We start from the raw sequence: 17429 nt of genomic DNA on the forward strand, positions 1-17429 counted from the left end.
TATGAATTATAAAAAATTGTATGCAAGCGCTCAACTCTGAAAAAAATTAAATAAGATTTACTTTGCGAAAAGTAAAGAATTTGCACAAATATATTTTAAGTAAATTTGACTGCTCTAATATAAAGTGCAACTCACCTGTCATTCTCAGGTAAAGTCTGCTTAATATTTAACTTAACACTCATGAAGAAATTAAGTAAATATGTTTTATAATTTTTTTTGTTTTGTTTTAACTTTTTCAAATTACATCTTAATGGTTAAAATACATTTTAGAAATACGTTTTATTCTCAAATTCCATTTTTATTCCTGTTACAATTAAAACATGGAATAACAATTGTGTAATTATTCCTTAAACATCATTTTTAATGATTATTATTATTATTTTTATTACTATAATTCTTATTTGTATTATTATATTACTTTGAAAATGACATATTCTACTGTACAAAAGTGATATATTTCCGTCACAATCACATCACATTAGACCGAACCTTTATTTTGAAGGATTGATGTGAAGACGCTTGATTTTTTTTTTGTGTGTGTATGTGTGATAGAGCTGCAACTATTGATTATCTTTTCTGTAAACTAATGTGACGTGTGGGTGGAGCTAAATAATCACGAGCGCCAGTAGGCTTTTGCATTGAGAGCGTTTGGAAGTTGTGACATTAGCGTGAGGGAAAAAAAACCATCATCCAAAACAAACCATGGTTAACAGTCAGATTCAGCCGTTTATTTATGATCCAGAATCAGATCCAGAGGCTAAAACTGAACGAAAGCAGCAGCAGCAACGACTCGCTCCGAGCGGCGCTCAAACCCGGGTCTCCGGCATGGGAGGCGGACACACTAACAAGGAGGCAGAGATATTTTAAGCAGTTTTACTCACCGCCTGTGGTTCCAACACACGATCGTGACCCTTTTTCGTTGGGATTGCATCATCCTTAAGAAATAAACGATACGCAAATCCGTCGTCAAACTGGGCCTTGTTTGTAAAACAAGCATCTTCCAAATGCAGGGAACAAACAAAAACACTTGCACAACTCCGTTGATGCTCTGTAAAAATAAACTCCATCCACTGGTCCCTTAATGCTGTTTTTTTTGGTAATCTGTGCAGGGTTGTCTTGCCCTGGCAACCAAAAACACACTTTTTTAGTGACATTTTGCGACGCTCTCGCTCTGATCAGGGAATGTCTGTGCTCAGCCTCGCTATACGTGAGCACACGCTCTTCCGGCAGAAGTGCCCTTAGGACCCATATAAGGAAATTCTGCTCCATCTAAAGTCACACAGAGCCATACTCGAAAAAAACTTTCCGAAACTTGTGACAAACCGGAAGGAGTTTTTTTGGAACAAAAATACTCCTTCAAACGTACAACTTAATTTTTGAAACTTTGTCGATGTTTAGCATGGGAATCCAACTCTTTAACAGTGTAAAAAACTTCAGTATGCATGAAATAGCATTTCACCCCCCCCCCCCCCTTAATCTAGTGTTCCTTTTTTTGATTAGCTAATTAATCCTTTGGATAACTTTACAAAAATTATAAGTACAACTTCTAACATAATATTGCAACTTTTATTAATTAATACACTAATCCACATCGCGATTTCAGTTAGTGTACAACACTATTTTATTGTATTCATCACAAATGTGACAAATTCTGTGACAATCCACATTATTTGCCTAATTCCGTTTTCATGATTTGATTCCGTGATTGCATCCATGTTTTTCACATCGTGGAAATCGTAGGGTCCTAAGTTTCTGAAATGTTTTATATTATTATACAGTATACATGTTTTTTGTTACGTTCTATTAAAATTCTGCTGATGTTATTTTAACTTAAAAAGGATTTTTCTCAATGTTTATGTTTCAGACTACACCCCTCCATGGCTACACTTGCATCAGAGTTGGTGACAGTTTTATGCTTCTGAAACGTTCTTGGACTGTTCTACAAATCCTTGCCAGGTTTTGACTTATTACACCAAAATAAGATTCTTGTTCAGAAGTTGTTTGCCATTTCTTAAAGGCTGTTTTTAGGGGAATGTACACTCCAAGCCCATGCCCATGCATTGTCATACTCATAGCACTGAGCTAGACCTAAAATGGCTGCTTGTTTTGTGTTTTATATGGTCAACTTAAATTAGTTTAAATATGTCCACAGACTTCTGCAGGGTTCATTTTGCACATTGTCTGTTTTGTAAATTGGTTAATTTTCTTCTCTCTTCATCTCATCTTTCTCTAACACATACAAAGACTGATTCTTCCATTTTGATTGCTTTTTTTTTTTTTTTTTGAGAAAGCATTTGAATTATTGGTTGGGCACTTAAATAAATAGTGTTCTATAAGAAATACCCCCTTGGTCTTCTCTTTTCTGTCTATTTGCTGCCACTTTTTAGTATAAATGAAATGCCAGTTTGTGAATTTGTTAAAATACAGATATTTTTTATAAAGTTAATGATTGGCAAAATTGCCAGTTCTACGGTTTAGAAAAAAAAAAAAAAAAACTAGAATACAGTAATGATCCTGAAAAATTAAAACCTGAAACCCTGCTGCCAGTATATTACTGTTAATTTACAAAAAAAGCTGTAATTCAGAAAACTGTAAAATAACGGTACACAGCTGGAAACCCTGCTGCCAGTATATTACCGTTAATTTACAGAAAAGCTGTAATTCTGGAAACTGTAAAATAACGGTACACAGCTGGAAACCCTGCTGCCAGTATATTACCGTTAATTTACAAAAAAGCCGTAATTCAGAAAACGGTAATAAAACTGTAAAATTACGGTACACTGCTGGAAACCCTGCTGCCAGTATACTACCGTTAATTTACAGGACAATTTTTTACAGTGTAGGTTTTTCACTCAGAAACCCACTGCAGTACAATTCTCTGAACTCTCGAAGTCACTAATTATCAAAAAGATTTGTCTTTACACTTTGGATAGATGTAACAGGGTCATTTAGAAAAAGGCTAAACTAAATCTCAAAACTTCATCACATTCAGCATATGGTTCTGAAGAATCATGCCAATTTTTTATGGAGATTGCACTATAGGTATTACTATAACAGGTAAAAACAAAATAATCATATTTCTATAGTAAATTACCTGGAATTGCAATTTTTTTTATTTTTAAGCACTGATTTAGGTAGATACTGGCTTGCTAAATAATAGTAATAAATAATAATAAATAAAACATTTGTTTTGCTTTGATTTGATTAAATTAACTTGCTATCTTGCTATCTTCCCTGATTACCCAGCATCCTCTGTGAAGTCCACAGTATTGAGTGCATACCACCCAGGCTTGACCTTTAACCTCACTCTGGTTAGGACTGAGCCGACCTACAGTCAGCCTGTCCAGCAATGGATGTTCATCTCAGACTTTGCTGTGAGTTGTTCTCTCTTTCCCCACTTTGTGGTTTTAAGAACATTGCTGTTTACTTTTCGAGATAAACAGTTCTGGCAGTGTTGAGTCGCCACTTGATGACCAATGTAAAATCTGGGTTCTAAAGCAAAAGACTAACTTGCATGAATCCTGTGTGTTCGTGACCTGCAGGTTCGTGATTATTCAGGCACATACACAGTGAAGCTGATTCCCTGTACAGCAGCGCTGAATGTGGACTACACCTTTCCTCCAGTCTGCAACCCTAGAGAGCCCATTACTTTTCATCTTGATATCCGCTTACAGCAGGTTTACTAAAGAAATATGTCAATAAAGCAGAAGTGAAATAAATTCTCAAATTTTGGTTAGCTTTTCGTTTCAGATGTTCATTCATCTTGTTATTGATAGAATTTGTAATAGGAAAACTGTTTATTAAATTAGAAAAATGCAGATTCCAGTGTGTGTGTGTGTGTGTTCTAAATAAAATAAAATAAGATTTGCTGAATTAATCAGTTGCTTGTATATCAAAATGCAATAAAATATTTGATCAGTTAAACCAAGCTCTTCTAAAAAGGTATTATTGTCTTTACTTTCGAGGTGAGTGACCCTGTGGCGGTGGAGTTCAGTCTGAACACACAGATGTTCCTGTTGTCTAAGAAGGCATTGTGGTTGTCAGATGGATCTATGGGCTTCAGCCAGGAGAGTGATGCGGTTTTCTCTAAGGGTACATCTACTAAAACACCTAACTTAATCAGTTCAAGGGGCTATTTCTTTAAACAAGTGAATACAATCAACGCACGGAAATCACATTGCAATATGCGTTGTGACGAAGTTTTGCATGGATAAGCATCACTTAAGAACATAAAAATCTGTTGTCTGTTGTTGCACAGATGTCGAGATGTATCTTAGTTAAACAATCTAGTCATTGTGTAATTTCTAGAACTGCCATTCTTGTGATTTATGTTTGACTGAGCTGGTTCTCTTCAAGGTGACACAATCTATGGACGGGTGATGGTGGACCCTGTGCAGAACTTGGGTGACTCTTTCTACTGTAACATTGAGAAAGTCTATCTGTGCACCGGCGCTGATGGATATGTTCCTAAATACAACCCCGCCAAGTCTGAGTTTGGATGCTTTGCAGACTCTCCATCCCTGCTGTACCGATTCAAAATTATTGTGAGTATACTAATTGAAGTCATTGTTAAGTGAAACAAAGTTTTGTAAAAAAAAATAACATAAATAGAAAAAGGTTGCAATGTTGGCAACTAACTGAAACTAAAAATGTCTCAAATGAAAACTTAAATTAATATAAATTAAAGCTAAATGGAAATATAAAAAGACAAAATAATAAAAATGTCAAAAACAAAATTACTAAATGCTAATTCAAAATAAGAAATGGTATATAAAACTATAATATTATATAAATAATACTCAAAATGACACTGTGTATAAGTTTTCAAAAATAAAATGCAAGCACATAATATTTTTATATTAATATTTGTATTTTATTTGATAATAAATTATACATTTATTTAAATAACTACTGCTACTACTACTACTACTACTACTACTACTACTAATAATAATAATAATAATAATAGTTTGTCTGAAAAAAGTCCCATGACTCCACCTATCCTCTAGGACAAAGCCCAGCCAGAGACTCAGGTCAAGAGTTTTGGGGACGTGGGTTTCAAGGCCCTGCTGGCTGTAGATGACCCCTCGGCTCTATCTTTGGTGAAGCAGCCAGGATCTGATGGATTCAGGCTGGATTCTACTCCTCTTTTCCAGGTCTAATCTTTTTGATGGTTTATTAATAAAGGAATGACTACTGTATATACAGTGGTGTACTGCAAATCTGTGACATCCTATACTGGATTTCTGTCATTTACAATGTCAGTCTTGCTAAAACCCTCTATAATCCTTCTTGTCTGTAGGTGGCAGTAGGGAGGGAGTGGTTCATTCACACCATCTACACTGTTCATTCAAAAGACAACGCCAAGCGTGGCATTGGCAAACGCAGTGTAGAGTACCACTCAATAACATCAGGTGACCTTGTACCAGCGGAGGCCAGAGGACGCTTCCGGCGGTCCAACAGAGAAGTCCCGATACTGGCAGAGGAGATCGGACCAGAGAGCAACCGAGGAACGAATATCATACACATCGCTCTGGACCGCCGCCATCGTCACTCTGTGTCTGTGGAGGAGCTGTTCGCAGACAGACTGTCTCCACGGGAGCTCAGTGGACGAGGTGCAGAAGGAGACGTGGTGACTGTGGCAGGAGCCGTCGTGGGACTGCTTCTCACCGTCCTCATGGTTATGGTGTTGGCAATGATGGTTCGTTTAAGGCGGACGCCTGTGAAAAAGGCCCCAAGAGTCTGGTCCAGCCTGCAGCCTGTTATAGTTAGAAGCAGCATTGGTAATGGTGACAGCTCAGAGGTCTAAAGGACTAATGGACTACTTGGATGGAGACTGTACTGTATTGTACTTCTGCTTTGTCATACATTGGATCCGTTTGTTTTGTTTTATTTGTTTTAAACAAGTGCCTCTGACAAGTTTTATCTTACAGAGAAATCACGACCCAGTTCATCACCAGCCCAAAGAAATCATTTTTAGTGATGTTTTATGTTGTAATGGAATTTTTGCTTGTCCAGTAATGGATTGTTGAGGTCTACCCAGTGTTCAGAGTTCTCAGAGTCCCCACAATGCCCTACTCATTTTTTGGAAATGGAGTGAGTGAGTGACTGAATAAAGGCGGTAAAATAAAAAAATAAACCATAAATGAATTCATCCTTTAATACATGAAATATTCATAGTTTTAATATTATTTTATGCTAGTGGATGTATTAACAGAAACAAGATCTCGTTTGCTTCCATTTTAGTTTCATTAAATTCCTAAATTAATTCCAAAAATAATGTTTGTATTAACAAAAAGAAAATAATAAGAATTATAGTGTGAATAAAAGTATAATAAACAATCAAAGAAGGTTACAATTAATATTATTATTAACAATATTATTTTTTAAGTTAATATTTATTATTATTGTTGTTGTTAATCTTATTTTTTTCCAAACTTTAGTTGTGAATACATTTAAAAAATAATAATAATAATAAAAGAATATTTCAATCAAAGTGGTACAGTAATTAAAAGTTTCCTTAAGAAAATGTCTAAAAATAAAAGTAACTGGCCCATCACTTTAAACACAACACCATATGGGTAATAAAGAGGCATATACAAAGACATTATGAAAAGAAAAGTCAGTTAAAAGTCGTTTCATATGGGTCATGTGGTGCATTCAAATGAACTGAACACGACACTGACCCCTTTATTAATTCCATGTGTAAATATTTGCTTGTATTACAGTATTGGCTACTGTATTTCGGGATATGTGATGGCTTTGGAGAATATGACTTTTCCTCAGTTGCTCAGTGTGTTTTACAGATATGCTGATTTTTAACAGCAAGTGCCAAGCTTTTAATGGAGAAATGCTGAACATGCATTTCATATCGCACTGTCAAACAGTTGTTGTCACAAAGTTTACATTCAGTCTGTCAGATGTTGTCAAATTTCATGTTGCTGCCGCTGTTTCTATTTATTATCATTTAAGCATTAGTATTCATGAGAGCTGTACTGTACGTATTAAATATTGCAGTCTTATCTCAGAGTGTCGTTTTAAAATAAGAAAAACTGTGACACAGGAAATCTTCAGATTTCCAAATTTGTGTTTAACTATTGTAGCTAACTTTTTTTTTTTTTAGACCAGATTCACTTTTCTCTGACAATGGTTTATCAACTATTACTTTTTTGTCTTCTGTTGTTAGATAAATCAAACTTTTTATGCATCCATGAAAAACCAGCATCCTATAGTCAAATCCAGTTCACCTCCTGACAAATGTATTCCTCATCAGGCTGATAATCTTTCAAAAGAAATGTGCTATGCAATAAAATCAGTGGATTGATTCCATATTCACAGAGGATTTTAAAGGTTACAAACATGAGCACGATGTTGGGCACAATGAAACACTAATTATGTTTGAAATGGTATTTATGTTGAGATACTGTGGGGGTTTTTTGTACATGGTTCACTCCTAAATATTTACAGTACTAAATGCATTTTTATGTACTGGGCCTTGAAGCACAAAATAAACTAAGTCTTGAGACTTGAAATCTTTTAATGTCTTATAAGTGTACTGAACATTTGTTCTGTTCAGTTGTAGATAATTCATAGTCACTGAGGATTCTCATTGAACTGTATTCGATGCAGACATTTCAAAATAGAGTAAACAAAATGAAATGAAAATGATCAAGAATCAAGACTGCAACAGCCTGGTTAACATGTCAACACAATAATGTGATTTTTGGATCACAGGTCACTTAAGGTGAAGTTATGAGTACATCAGATAACCACTTTCCAACCTATTGAGTTCAGGAAACCAGACTTTTACAGTACCTTATCAGTATGAGATCACTCCCACCAGGAACTGTTAATCAAGTGATTTAGATCGGTAGAGTCACATCGTCTTATGGAAAGATAAACTGTTGCTTCTCTGAAGCTATTGAGCTTAAGAATTATGCATCAAACAAATTAACTGACACCAGCAGTCCGATAGCGATCAATTCTTACATTTGTCGTGTTAGGCAACAATGAAGTGGGAGAAGGATCCGAAATCTGTTTCAACACTTGAACACGAAGTGCTGTGAGGTGTTGATCTCCTGGAGCACCAAAGGGTCCTAACATCTGGAACACACAGATGAGGCCCTGAAGCAGGTGCAGAAGCTCCTCAATCAGGAGGACACAGACAAAAGCACCTTAAAGTGAAGGTTCTCTAGGCCAGAGACTCGGGACATGCTTCATCTGTCATGTCTCGCTGTACAAAGACTTTTAATGTATCTATTGATGTCCCTTTACTCCAGGCTTGAAGCACAAAATGTGGTTGAATCTGTTGCTGCGTCAAAAGCTGGAGACTCCGAGCATGGGGCATCTGTTACTATCTCTAGGAGGCTTAGAACACTGTGTATATGCTTTTGTCTCACCAGATGGGAGACAAGAAGTGTCTGTTGGATAGGGAAGAGATTACATTTTTTGTGCTTCTCCATTTCAGGACAGCTGGTATCAGAGCACACACAGAGTAGACCACTCTTCTTTCTCCTTGGAGCTCATTTGCATGAATAACACAGAAGTCTTGAAAGTTTTACCAATGCATTTATCACTTTCCAACCCACAATCACAGTACCTTTGGCAATGTAACTGAAGTCCTTCTGAACACAATGGAAAAAGATTGAACTGTCATACATACATTCAATTGTCTGTTAAGAACTGAGTTTGTGTTATGTGTTGCACAGCACTGAGAATGCGTATTTCTCTGAATAAGTAAAATGAAAGTGATGTAGTTTGCATCAGTTTTAAGATTTTAAAACCTTGTTATGAATGGATTTGGATAGATCGTTGTTATCTCTCTCAGTTTCACCCAGTGCTGCTGCATTCGGAGGTATAGGGATTTTTATTTTATTTTATGCCAGCTAGGCCAAAACCTAAGGGATTAGTCTCTAAATGGGTGAAAGGCAGGAACTGCATGTGAACCAATGAGAAGTCCTGTCCTTCTTCTTGCCCTCTGGCTGCTATCAAATCACTATCTGATGGTGATGGACAGTTTGTTTGTGTTAGTCCACCAAGATCCACTCGAAATGTAGACGACCTATGTCCACTGTTATGGTGAAGCCCTGACATAGACAGACCTGGCCCTGAAATGTGCTGTTCACCACTATAAACATAATAAAACCACTTTATTTGATAGAACTGTTTTAAAACATAATATGTATAATACAGGCCGCCTAAAACAATGGTAATCAATTTACAACAAGAAACTTAGATGGAAAGCTCAAATCACTAGAGTCAGATCAAATCCAAGACAGAAAAAAATATATATTATTATATATAAGTTTCGACTGAACCGATTTGAGACCCACGAAACGTAACCAATCAGATTCACCACAAGCCCCCACGTGACTGAACCAGGAAGTGAGTGCAGAATGGGCTGCTCTTTCTCTTCCGTGTACAATCCTTTCTGGCCCAGTAAAGCAGTTACACTGTTGTTTGGGAAAACATGGCCACTGCCGGAGATTCGAGAGGAGAGCTTCAGAAGGAATTAGTCTGTTCTATTTGCCTCGATTACTTCGACGACCCCGTCATTTTAAAATGCGGCCACAATTTCTGCCGCATGTGCATTTTGATGCATTGGGAGGAAAATGGAGGCGATGATGTGGGTTACCAGTGTCCGGAGTGCAGGATGGTGCGTGGCTTGTTTTGATAAACGTTGCTAGATTTTGGGGTTGCCTGGTTACAGCTGCTTGAATTAACTTAAGGGATTTCTATATATTCGCGTCTAAATCATGCAGAGCGACTTAAACCGGGAGTCTGAATAACAACCGGACTTTACTGTGTTGTTGATAATATGTGTGATTGATTTCTCCGACCTGTTTATTGTGTCACAAGATACAAATCATCGCACGAGCCTTTTGTCGGTACAGCACCGATACTTTTCTGCGCCGTGTACATGCAACTTTGTCCTTTTTTGCAGGTGTTCGCAAAAATGAGTTTCACCAAAAACTACCTAGTAAAGAACTTGGTGGATAAACTGAGCGACTTCGACTATCTGAAGACGTGTAGGCCCTCAGCACCCGCGAAACCCGTGAAGATGGACGGGAAATGTGAGCGACACCACGAGGAGCTCAAACTGTACTGCCACACGGACAGGAAGCCCATCTGCGTGGTGTGTCGCGAGTCCAGAGCCCACAGGTGAGGCGCAGTCACCTGAACGTGTTCCCCAATAGACCTTTTTAGTAGAGGTGGGCAGATCGATACTAATATCGATAATATCGATACCAACGTTGGTATCGGTATTGATCGATACCAACGGGAAAATATCGATACTTAAGTTTCAGTTTCTCTCGTTTTGCCACCTGGCCGTGTTTGTCAAAATGCTGCTGCTGTCACAGAGCAGAGCAAGCTCTAAGAGTGCTGCTCGTGCTCGACACTGCTCTCCGCCCCCTCTCCTGTGTTGTACCGTCACGTGACTCACCACTAGCGCTACCACCAGCAGTCAGGCGCGCGCACCGCTCAGCCGCGCATTTCTAACAGCAGTCAGTCAGAGGCGGAGAGAAAGAAGAGCGTTGTATGGCTGTATTTTCAGGCCGATCTACCCTTTTTGTGTTAGCTGTGAAAGGGATACTAGTTTCTATATTTAAACTTCACCTAGATGTGCACCAGAATTAATTATTTTTTATTATTTTATCAATAACTGATTCTCCAAGAGCAGTGGATATTACAAGGCGCCTATCAGAAATGATTGTGAAGGACCTGCAGCCTCTTTCCATAGTGGAAGATGTCGGCTTCAGGAATTTTGTATAAGGAGAATTTGTTTTACAATTGTGAAGTAAAACGTTGTGACTTTAAGAAAACAATCCTGAAAAGAAGTGCACAAGAGGAGAAACATTTTTTTATTAACATGCTACTTGAAAAGAGAATTTGTTTTTACATTTTTTATATTTGTGAAGTAATCATTTTGTAACTTTGTTTATTTAAATAAATCAGAAGTAACCAAAAGTTGTTTCTGAACAAAAGCTTTCATAGTACTGATTAATAACCCAAAATGCAAATCACAAAAACAAATTAAAAGTCATGAAAATTCATTTAGATTTAGGTTGAAGACGCATCCACCTTAATTATTAAAAAGTATCGATATTGGTATCGGTATCGGCGATACTGGCCCTGTATTTACTTGGTATCGGATCGATACCAAATCTAGCGGTATCGCACACCTCTACTTTTTAGGTTTGTAAACATTCAGGATGCGCGCGCATCATGGTTGCAGAAAACCCGGGAGCGAATAGCCTTTGCGGATAGAGAATTACAGGGATACAGAATCAAATTGTTAGTTTTAAAAAGATTGCCGATTATATTGAGGAGTTGTCAATTTCAAAATGTTCTCTGCTTATTTCAAGAGCTTGTCACTCAGCGATAAGCACTGTTATTCAGTGAAATTGACGTTAGATAGTGGGATAATCTTACAGATCCGAAACAGGGATGGCGTTTTTTTGTGTGCAGATACTATCTAGTGGCAGAAAATGACGTTTTCAACTGGAATAAAAGAATAATAATAATAAAAAAATGTATTCTCAGTTCCGAAATTATATCTAACAATTCTAATAAGAAAAAACAACTCTTCATTCTCTCTTTTCCACTCAGCTTTTTTTTTTTAAGTCGAGTTATAAAGTCTTCATTTGGATATATAAACTTCCATTTGCCAGGGAAATGACTCAGAATTGTGAGATAAAATAAATAAATGTTATGTAAAATGTTAATAGTAAGGTCTGTAGGGTTAATACAATACATCACTGAACAGCATCTGAATATAATGTAGACCTATTGTTTAAATCAAATGTATGCTTTAAAAGTAGAGTAATCATAGCCGTTTTCATCCAAAATGTCCATTTAAACATCAGCTTTTACCTTCAAATAGCGTCTTTGACTACAGTATTCTTTAAAATTTATTTGCATTAAGATCTTGACATCAAAAGGCACAAAAATATATATATATATATATGTCTTATTCCATGGATTTTTCCCATTTACCTCCACTTGTTCCCAGTGTTTTTCTGCAACCAGTATGCGCGCGCAGCTGCAAGTGACGTAACTGTGACGTTTACTCTGAATTGGTCTATACACTCACACACAACTGTTGTGTATCAAAACCTATTGATTTACTTACCTAGACATCATTTTTGGTCTTATATGCTTGCAGCTCAGTAGGTTTCAATGCTTGACCTCTGTCTTATAACCAGGTGTACTTCATCTTAGCGTTATGAATTAAAATGGCCTTGAAGCATCTAACATAGTTTTATTTATTTTTTTCTAGACACCATGATGTTGCTCCTGTACCCGAGGTTGTTGAAGACATGAAGGTTTGTTCGACATTGCTTGGTTTTTGTCTGTTTTGTCTGTTGTGTAAATGATTTGATTTAGCCTTTCTGTATCTGTTACTCTTTTGTGGTGTCTATTTTTTCTCTCTTCTTGTCCTCTTTTCCTGTTGTCTTGGTCTAAATGCCCGCTAACCTTGGGGCTGGAACAAGGGGTAACAATCTGTCACCACACTGCTGTGAGATTTAGCACTTACGTTAAGTGTTTTTCTTACCAGACAGCCTTGGAAATGTCTTTAGGTAACTCATAGGCATTGATTTCAGTTAACACCAAAAATGTGGGTATCTATTGTACCATGGTGGGTAATTTTGCCCATCCAACAACTGCTGGGGCCGATTGATAATCAAATGTGTGTGAAGATTTGTAGTCTCATAGGGGAGTAGTCCTAGAAATTAACCCTGAACATTTGCAATTTTAATTAGCTTTGAATCTAAAGTGCATTGTGAATGCAGAGCTCTTTATATATATTTTTTTATTAATAATACTTTTTTTCACTTTGTTCATAATAATTGAAATAATATTTTAAATGCTATTTAATAAATAAACGCATATATTGTAATAAATAATGTGTTCAGAAATTATTATTTAATTATTTTTTTTATTAACTTTAAATGTAATACATTTAATTAATATATTTGGGTAATTCTAAATATATTGGGTAATATAATTTAATATAATTTGTATACAAAACTGAAAAATAAATAACACGTTTTCAAGGTATTTATATTTTATATTATTAAAATAATATTATTAAAACTATATGATATATATTTTAAATGGTTATATTATATTATTAAAATTTATTCTTTATTTATTATTATTTTTAGTTACATGTATTTTCATAGTTGTATAATTCCAAATATATTGGCTAATGTTTTTTGTTAAATTAGGTTTCCAAATTAAAACTCTAAATTAAGTTAAGTGGATCTCTCTTTAATTTTTATATTGTGTTGTATTTTACTTGATATATTTGAATTTTGAATATATTTAAACACTTAAAATGACTGGTAAAAAAAAAAAAAAAATCTAAATGGCTCATTGTTCATCAGTCACTGTGGTTGGTGGGCAAAACAATTCTTATCCTTTTCTGGAAACTTCCACATAAGTAAAGTGTGACACATTTCACATGCATGAATTATCTGTTCCTTTGCATTATCTTTATACCCAAGGTCAAACATGTTCAAATATTAGATGGAGCGTAAAGCAACAGGTGAGCATCAGATTCTTGTGTAGAGTAATAAACAAAAATTTTTTTTAGAAAATTATTCTGTTGAATAAACACATTAAAAAAATTATGTAACCTTTTGCACTTCAGTATTTTAACTATTTGGTTACATTGTTGGTGCTGCTACAGTAATATACCCATATATGTTGACAAGATCCAGTTCTATTGTACTTTGCATAATATTGGTGCTTTAATACTTGAAGTTGAAAGATTTCTCTTTTGTTTTAATATGCAGAGTGAGCTGAAGCTGAGACTCATCAAGCTGAATTGGCAGAAGTCCATGTGTACGCGAGTAAAGAGCACAGACGAGCAGGCCAAAACTGATGTCAAGGTATGAAAGCTCACTTGTTCCCACGCTGACTTTGCATACATACAAATGACTCCAAATTGGTGGTTATATAAACCTGCTGTGGATTTATTATCCACGGGGAGCTCTTCACGCTGAATCTCAAACATCTCAACAGCTCAAAAAACAAGCCTTGAAGGAGAAGATCGAAGATGATGTCGGTGCTCTGGTTCAGTTTTTGTTGGATGAGAAGGATGATCTGCTGGAAAGGCTGGAGGTCGAAGCGGAGGCCACTATCGGGCTGATCGATGCCAACCTGAAGCGCGTGGAGAGCGAGGCAGCCAAAGTGGACAAAGCCATCACTGAAATTCAAAATCAACTAAGTGACAGCGCTAACTTTGAGGTGAAGAACTTCATACCTGCAGTCATATTCCGAAACATCTCATCTATTATAAAATAAAATGTTCTTTATTACATATGTTGTTGTTTTAAAGAACAAGGAATTGTTTTTGAACATGACATGAGAGTGAAGTTGTTACCATGTTCTTCAGGCTTTCAACATCTCTCAATTGTTTATATTTTGCATTATTTTGATTTTATTATTAATGTTTAACTTTTTTTTCCTTCCAGAGTATCAGTAATTCATACTTAAGGTATGCGAATCTGTATTATTTAAATCATTTGATTCATGAACTTGTTAGCTATATCTGCGCTTCTACAAATCTGGATATTTTTTGAGTTTCTGTGCTTATAATGTGTGTTTTTTTAATTTTATTTTTATTTATTTTTTGTTGTAGCTCCTCTCATGTAAACCTCGGCGTCCAGGCCTCTAACTCTCCTCCAGATTTCTCGGAGTTCACAGGCCCATTTCAGCTCATCATGTGGAAGAAGATGATGCACGTGTTACACACAAGTAAGTACTGTTGATGCGTTTAAGTGTGGTCACAGGCAAAATCCAGTAGGAATCTATGAGATTTTGTGTGAACGGGAAAGATTTATCCATGCAGATTCTGCATCAGGTTTAGTTAGTCATTGTGAATTTGTCTCATTGAACGAAAGAAAGTTGTTTCATACGTCACTATACTATTGACAATGGACCTTTTTTTACCCTAGAAATTGAGCTTAAATACTACTATTGTGACCACATTTTCAGTAAAATATGTGGGACCCAGTCATGTGATTTGTAATTTTTGTGACAATCTTTTTGTGAGTTTTTAGTTACTGTATTTTTCGGACAATAAGTCGCACCTGAGTATAAGTCGCATCAGTCCAAAAATACGTCATGATGAGGAAAAAAAACATGTATAAGTCACACCAGACTATAAGTCGCATTTATTTAGAACCAAGAGAAAACATTACCGTCTACAGCCGCGAGAGGGCGCTCTATGCTGCTCAGTGCTCCTGTAGTCTACACTGAAGACATAGAGCGCCCTCTCGCGTCTGACTATAAGTCGCAGGACCAGCCAAACTATGAAAAAAAGTGTGACTTATAGTCCGGAAGATGCGGTATGTGCTAAACCGCTAACCAGAACTTCCCTGTTTTCCAGTGCCTCAGAATCTGACTCTGGATTTAGACACCGCTCACCCCTCATTGGCCATCAGCGACTTTGACACAAAGGTGGAGGAGGGCCGGGTGCGCTCCCAGGAGCCCGACATGCCGCAGCGTTTCACCCGTTTCTTCGGGGTGCTCGCTACCGCCCAGTATTCCAGCGGCCAGCACTACTGGGAGGTGGACGTGCGGGACAAGGGGGTCTGGTATCTGGGCGTCACCACCGAGTACAGCAACCGTAAAGGTTTTGTAAACCTATCGCCATCTGCTGGCTACTGGAGCCTGTGTCTCCAAGACCGACTGTACGCCAACGAGGAAGACTCGCGCGTGCCTGTGGCAGACTATTGGAACTCTCCTCGCGTCGGTGTCTTCTTAGATTACGACCGGGGGCACGTTACGTTCTTCGACGCCGTCACAATGAAACGCATCTATAACTTTGTCACATACTTTGACGAGCCCGTCTCACCCTTCTTCAGCCCAGGAAAAAACGACCCGGGCAGCCGGCTACAGATATGTCATTTCTACTGAAAACGAAGCCATGCGTACGTGCAGTTTGCAACAAAGAAAACAAATCATGACATGCTCCTGTTTTTGTGTTTTAGTAAACATTTCAGGGCATTTTCCCTCCTGGAAGTCAGGAGGATGTTTGTTCTTAAGCTCTGCTGGGTTTTTCGGATTCAGTTGATCTGAATTTACTAGTTGCGTAGAGCTTTGATACACCATAATCTGAAGGAGTGAATTGAATTCCTCTTGCTCTTGAATTATGATGTAGCCCCACTGATTCAGGTAGAGAGGTATTGCAGGTTTTTACGCACATGCCGACTTTAGCTGCTCTGTGTCGTCTTATGTCTTAGACCTCAGTGTTGTCTTTTGTATGTCAATGTAGAGGAGAGAATAAGGATTGAATGGATTAATGGCTGATAACGTTTCAAATTGAAAAATTAGTCAAGTGATTTTAATTTTTTATTTTATTAACTGCTCTGTATTGAATTTTTTCTTCTTTATTTTACTTTTTTATTTAGTTGTCTGTTAGGGATGTATTTTTTAGACAAACTAACCCATAATGTGATGAGAGTGTTACATAAGGCTCTATGTTCGAACATTTCGTAATAGCTCAGACTGCAATAGGTGCTATGCAACTTCGAGTAAGCAAGTTTTCGGTGACAAAGTAGATGAGATGTGCTGTGAGGAGCGTCCTTCTGTTCATTCAATTATGTCGAGATTTTCTATGAAGGAGTACATCCTGAAGCTGTGTGCCATTCATGTTGCATAATTTTTATGTAACTTTCAAAAATAGTTGAATCACTTTTGTTTTAGCAGTAGTCTAATCTAATCTCATGGGCTGATGATAAAGAGTGCTTCTGGAAATGCTCGTTTTTGTTTCAGTTTTTTTTGCTGAAGCGAGCACAAAGTGACATTCCAGCACCTTTAGACTGAGGTCAGATGGTTTGTTGTTCATGTTAATATTTATAGATCTAGTTTACATACTAGAAGCACTGCAGTCATTTGTACAGAATGTCTTCTGAGCTGAGGAAGGAACAAGAAAACGCCGGACCAGGAACATGCTCTCAAAACAGTTTGTGTTGCCCAGCTATGAACTACATTTCAATTAACATTTATAGTACTTTATTAATAATAATCAGGAGCAGTCTATTTTTTCATAAGAAATTAAGAACACATTGGCTTTTTGTATGTGTAATTTGTTTGGATTCCTTTCAATCGCTGATTTAAGAGAGGACGGTTACATCATCTTTGAGCCTAACTGCTGGATGGCACCACAAGTACATTTATCTTTGGGAGACTTGTTAAAAACAAGTTCAATGTGTTCAATGTTTTTCTGTGGAGTAATAGTCAAATTAAACATAAATAACCTATGATTATTTTATCCTCAGTATTTCGTATTTCACAAGTTCCATTTATAAAATATAAAAATCCACAGTGTATAACATTTTTAGAAATTAAATGAAAAGACCAAATGTCATTTTCAAGTGACTTGTATTTACAGTTTTATTTCAAACTGCAATGAT

General features: G+C 36.8%; 2 protein-coding genes across 2 annotated transcripts in view; both read left to right on the top strand.

The window, feature by feature from the left end:
- The window catches only part of LOC113054308 (FRAS1-related extracellular matrix protein 2-like), a 57563-nt gene extending 50031 nt beyond the window's left edge, over window positions 1-7532 (top strand). Inside the window, exons 19-24 of the mRNA XM_026219759.1 lie at window positions 3247-3374; window positions 3543-3677; window positions 3966-4092; window positions 4357-4544; window positions 5010-5156; window positions 5303-7532. Coding sequence (XP_026075544.1) covers window positions 3247-3374; window positions 3543-3677; window positions 3966-4092; window positions 4357-4544; window positions 5010-5156; window positions 5303-5809 — 1232 coding nt within the window. The 3' untranslated portion in view covers window positions 5810-7532. The remainder of the gene's footprint in view (window positions 1-3246; window positions 3375-3542; window positions 3678-3965; window positions 4093-4356; window positions 4545-5009; window positions 5157-5302) is intronic.
- A 1937-nt stretch (window positions 7533-9469) lies between these two features.
- On the top strand, window positions 9470-17287 carry LOC113054310 (zinc-binding protein A33). The gene is made up of 8 exons (XM_026219764.1): window positions 9470-9655; window positions 9944-10161; window positions 12281-12326; window positions 13803-13898; window positions 14032-14256; window positions 14484-14506; window positions 14651-14766; window positions 15401-17287. Exons 1-8 carry the CDS (start codon window positions 9470-9472, stop codon window positions 15928-15930), a joined length of 1440 nt encoding a protein of 479 aa, XP_026075549.1. The 3' UTR covers window positions 15931-17287.
- Window positions 17288-17429: the final 142 nt, after the last annotated feature.

The sequence above is a fragment of the Carassius auratus genome, chromosome 35, assembly GCF_003368295.1.
Source record: "Carassius auratus strain Wakin chromosome 35, ASM336829v1, whole genome shotgun sequence".
Taxonomy (NCBI): Eukaryota; Metazoa; Chordata; class Actinopteri; order Cypriniformes; family Cyprinidae; genus Carassius; species Carassius auratus.